The sequence below is a fragment of the Lactuca serriola genome, chromosome 8 (genome assembly GCF_051521515.1).
Source record: "Lactuca serriola cultivar US96UC23 chromosome 8, Lser_US96UC23_V15, whole genome shotgun sequence".
NCBI classification, from domain to species: Eukaryota; Viridiplantae; Streptophyta; class Magnoliopsida; order Asterales; family Asteraceae; genus Lactuca; species Lactuca serriola.
Window position 1 is genome coordinate 65,540,598 of NC_136415.1, and position 4,843 is coordinate 65,545,440.

Below are 4,843 nucleotides of genomic sequence, written 5' to 3' on the forward strand. Positions count from 1 at the left end.
GGTCACTTACTCCTCGACCCGGATCCCGCTTGGACTCGCCGAGTTCTTCCTTGGACTCGCCGAGTCCCCCCCCTTAAAGTTAGGGTTTTCTTTCCTTTCTTGGCCTTCAAAACTTTGGGTGTTACAGAGAGAGAGAAGTGTGTGTGTGTGTATGGTGGGGCATAGTGGGTGATAATTTATTTTTCAATTTCTTTTAAATAAAATAGTAGGAAATTATATAAAATAAATTAAAAATGAATTATTTAAGGGCATATTGGTCATTTTATTTTGGGTGTGGATCAAAACTACACAAAAATGACAACTATAGGGACCAAAACCACAGAAAGTATCCAAAATTGGACGAGTAATGCACCATCAAACTTTTTTGGACCAAAATCACATGATTTTTCCAACCACAGGGACCATTTTTGCAATTTTGTCCTTTTGTAATTATTAAAGGAGAAGATGTGATTTGTAATGCAAGAGGGAGATTTTCCATTTAGATCCATCATTATCAACTGATAGGTTTATAAGTTACAAAAACTATGTGCTTGTGGAATTTCAGTTACCACTTAGAGGCAGATGCAACCTAAAGGATTTATATCATAACACTTTGAATTTAACATACCATTAAAAACAAACTAACATGAACAATAATTGAATGAAACTCTAGTATAATCAAAATACAAGAATTAAGGTTAGATACCTTTCATTTGTTATAGTAAACAACTCACTTCAATTCCTTGTAGTTATTGGACTTGGAAAGCTTAGCACCTAAAGGATGATGACTCTAATGGCTCACACCCATACCCTAGAACTAGAAGACAAGAGAAGAGAATGGAGGAGACCAATAGAAGCTCAGATTTTACTAGATCTAGAATGAGTGGACGAAAATAAAAGTGTTATACCTTTATTTATTGTTACAAGAAAACCCTAAAAACCCTAAATTTGAACATATAATAATATATTTCAAATCAGGTAATTATCGAGTTTCCTAATTATCATTTGGAGTCTTCTTAAAACCTTAATTGGGTACTCAAAACCATCCATCTTATGGAAGTTTATAGATCCTCTCATTTGTTCAACTATTGAAAAATTACGACTCAGTCCTTGCACCTTTAATTAATTCCAATTAACCCTAAATTAATTCCAGGTTAATTCTTATTAATAATTTATCAGTTCTAATTGATTTCACATTAATTTATTAATCATACAAACTTACAAATCAATTGTTTAACAATTGATCCCACATTAATTTATTAAACACATAATAAATCAACAAATCAACTATCTATTTCCAATTAATCTATTAATCACATGTATATTAAAAAAATATTTGTTATAATTTATTAATCATATCCTCTCTCTATAAATGTCACTCTAACCAAGTTCTACTTATGAGGGCAGCCCACACTACTAGAGAAAACAGCCTTTTACGACGCGCAATTCGTGTCGTAAAATGCTCAGACGACGGAAATGCGCATCAAGGAAGGCTCTGTCATAACGAGAGATGACACGCTTTTGCGCGTCGTCTATAGACAACAGACATTTATGACATGCAATGCATATCATTAAAACCCCTGTCAAGAAAGGCCATGTCATAAATGAAGATGACACACATTTTTGCATATCTTAAATTTAAATGTTTAAAAAAATATTTATATATAATAGAAATAAAATACCATATACAAAAAATACAATCCATTGCATAAAATTTAATGTCATACAATTTTATTTCTCACAATATATAAATTTTCATTCATCTAATCTACTATGTGTTTCATACTAAGAATTGAAATGAAGAATGCAACACTTGCATATGCAGCATCTTATCTCTTTTAGCTTGAGCTTTCTTTTCCTCTTCTAACTCCAGAGCTATTCACTTTCATCAACCCTGTAAACACAACACAAAATCACTTGTCATTTTCATGCTACTTTTAAAATTAATTCTTATTAGGACATTCTAATTTTAAACCTACCAATCTAGCAAATTTTTCAAAGAATATAATTTATAATTTTTTTTATGGAAAGTACATTGCTATTTCTTGAATACAAGATGTTACAAATCAAGAAACTTACATGGACTGTTGACCACCAGTTTCCTACATCATTTGAGTATATAAGTCCTCATCAACTCTCTGCTTTGCCAAAAGTAACCTATTTCACATCAAATTAAAATTGATTTTAATCAAATTTGTATTACCTCCCAAGTGAATTTGTCTATGTTTGTTTTCCCCTTTCCCACCATGAACCAGCAAGACACGAGACATCAAATAAATCAAAATTAAATTTTGATTTTTTTCCTTTCAGTAACGATTAACAAAAAAACAAAAGGCCAACCCACTCCCTTTACCTCATTCCAGCTAACCCACTCCGAGAAAACAAGAAAAAAAATAAAAAAATATCAACCAACATTTTACTTATATTTGAGAGGTTTTCATATTGATTTGTTTATTTTTTAATAAATAGTTTACATACTACACCTATGGTATGGATCCATTATAAGTAGAATTGTATAACTAGAAAAAAATAAAAAAATATCAACCTAATAATTTGCATCATATGGTATGGATCCATTATAAGTTAACACAAAAAATGGGAAAAAAGACAGAAATACCCCTCTCCATACCATCAAAACCAACCAAAAGTGAATAAAATTGTGACATAATCAAACTCATTTATCTCAGCTTTGAAAACATATAACTTAAGAGGTGCTAAACACAAAGCTTCCAAGATAATGAAGGGTATTTATGTCAATCTCTGAGCCGCCTCCTTAGCAAGAACCCTCTCTTTTGCTTTGGTTTTAGCTTGTGATTTTGACCCCATTATCCCACCACCCCACTTCTTTCTGTACTCATCATACTTATCATTGAAATTGGCCTGAAACAAACAATAGAAATTCATTCATCAAATCAGAATCAACCATAAAATCTTTAAATAAATAAATTTTATAAAAAACAGATACCTTGATGGCTTCCAAGATTCTGTTGAACTCCATCTTATCTTCATTCTTGACTGTAGTCAAGCACAGAGCTGCTGTAGTTTTCTGATGAACAATCTGGCATAACATCCACAATAAACATGTTAACTCAAGCAAAACAATCAAAGGGTATTTAAGTAAAAACACTTACAGTTCCCAAACGAGATTTTCCCTTCACAGATGCATCTTTCTCATTTTCTTTCCCCGAAAAAACTCTAAACTGGTGTTAAGGTAGCATGTTCATTTCATCACCACACAGGTTGTATGATCAGAAGGATCTAAAGGAAAAATGCAAAATAAAGACAATAAACAACTGAATCCAAAAGGTGTTAATGGTATATGAAAAAAAAACAGCAGATATACTTTGAGAAAGGAAGTAAGAAAATACAAAACCTAGAAGAATGAATGTCAACACATTGTCACAGAATCTATACGTGTGCAAATGCCCCTATCATTATATATACCAAATCATCAGCATCCATACACCAAGGGTATAATCGTCATTTAACTCTTACATGCTTAAGCCAAAGCCTAAGACTGAATGTATCAAGACATTAACTCTTTAACTAATGTAAGTTATCTCATGTTCAAATTGATGATATTATGATATTTTTTAACTGGAATGTAAAGGGTATAATGGTCATTTTCTCTCCACACCAGAATTAAAGAGATGAAAATTATTTACCTTAATAGAGACCTTGGTCTTAACCTGATTGTTCAGAGCTTCAGCCATTGACTACAACCAATGAAACATGAAGTGATAATGATATCTCACAGATTAAATAATCATCAAAACACATACTACCTTCACACTGAATTAACACATAGTTAAAAAAAGAAGAATAAGAAGAAGCTCTAAAGAGTTAAGAGACCGTATCAAACTGAACAAGAACTTGAATAGCAAGCTCCGGACCAAGAATCCCACTTGATACCATCCCATCCAAAGTTTCAGTAAAACACCTTATTCATGATTCTATGATAATGGCATGTGACTCAGTTACATAGATATTAAAGAGAAGAATTTGGAAAAGGGTGAATCGAACACCTTATTCTTTTTGTCTAATTTACACCATACCCAATCATTTGAAACTCAGATCCATTGGTGTATGCATGACTATCACGCATCATTGATTTATCACTAAGACTCATAATTAGGCGTTACAACGTGATACTAGGTTGCCGCCTCTAGCTCCTATGCATATGTAATCTAGAAAATGAAAGTATTAGGCTTAAAATTGATATATAAAAGATGAGAAGATGAGAAGATATATGTACCCTGGCATTAAAATTGATACAAACCTTTATTGGTCATGTATGGATGTTTGATATGGGTGTTCTAGTCATCAATCTCATTTTCATGATTTGTAAGACCATTTGCTGATAGAATCATGCCTGCTGCTAGGTCAGAATGTTCTGTTGCAGCAGAGTTAACCCTGCCCTCGGCGGCAGGAATGTGAGGGTTAGTTAACCTAGCCACGATTTGAGGTTCGGGAGTGGTGCTTCTAGACAAAGAACCACTGAGTGTAGATGCGTAAGTAAGAGAAATTGCTGACATCATGTGAGGATGGTTTAGGCTCGAAACACGAAGCTTACATGGAAACCAGATCTTGGTGAAGACCAAAATATGCAAAGAAATAACATGTTCATCTCCCCTTACATGTTTTGAACCAGGAGAGAGGGACGAGATGGAAATACGAGAGTGAGATAGAAAAAATTAGGGTCAGATTTAGGAACCCTAAATCATCGGCTGAAATTGATAACTGGGAGGTAAGAACCCTAAATCCTCAGCTCATTAGGGTCGAATTAAGAGCGTAAGAACTTGTTGGAACCGAGAATTAGGTTTTTGGTGGAGATGATGGATCGAGGAATTGAGGAAGCTGTGGA

General features: G+C 33.3%; 1 protein-coding gene across 1 annotated transcript; it reads right to left on the minus strand.

Moving 5' to 3' along the window:
- Positions 1 to 2,727: 2,727 nt before the first annotated feature.
- On the minus strand, positions 2,728 to 3,894 carry LOC145066964 (large ribosomal subunit protein eL8y-like). Its single transcript, XM_079014199.1, has 5 exons — positions 3,832 to 3,894; positions 3,645 to 3,695; positions 3,111 to 3,179; positions 2,945 to 3,037; positions 2,728 to 2,859 (listed from the first exon to the last, which is right to left on the minus strand). The coding sequence occupies exons 1-5, from the start codon at positions 3,892 to 3,894 to the stop codon at positions 2,728 to 2,730; spliced, it is 408 nt and encodes a 135-aa protein (XP_078870325.1).
- Between the last annotated feature and the right edge of the window lie 949 nt (positions 3,895 to 4,843).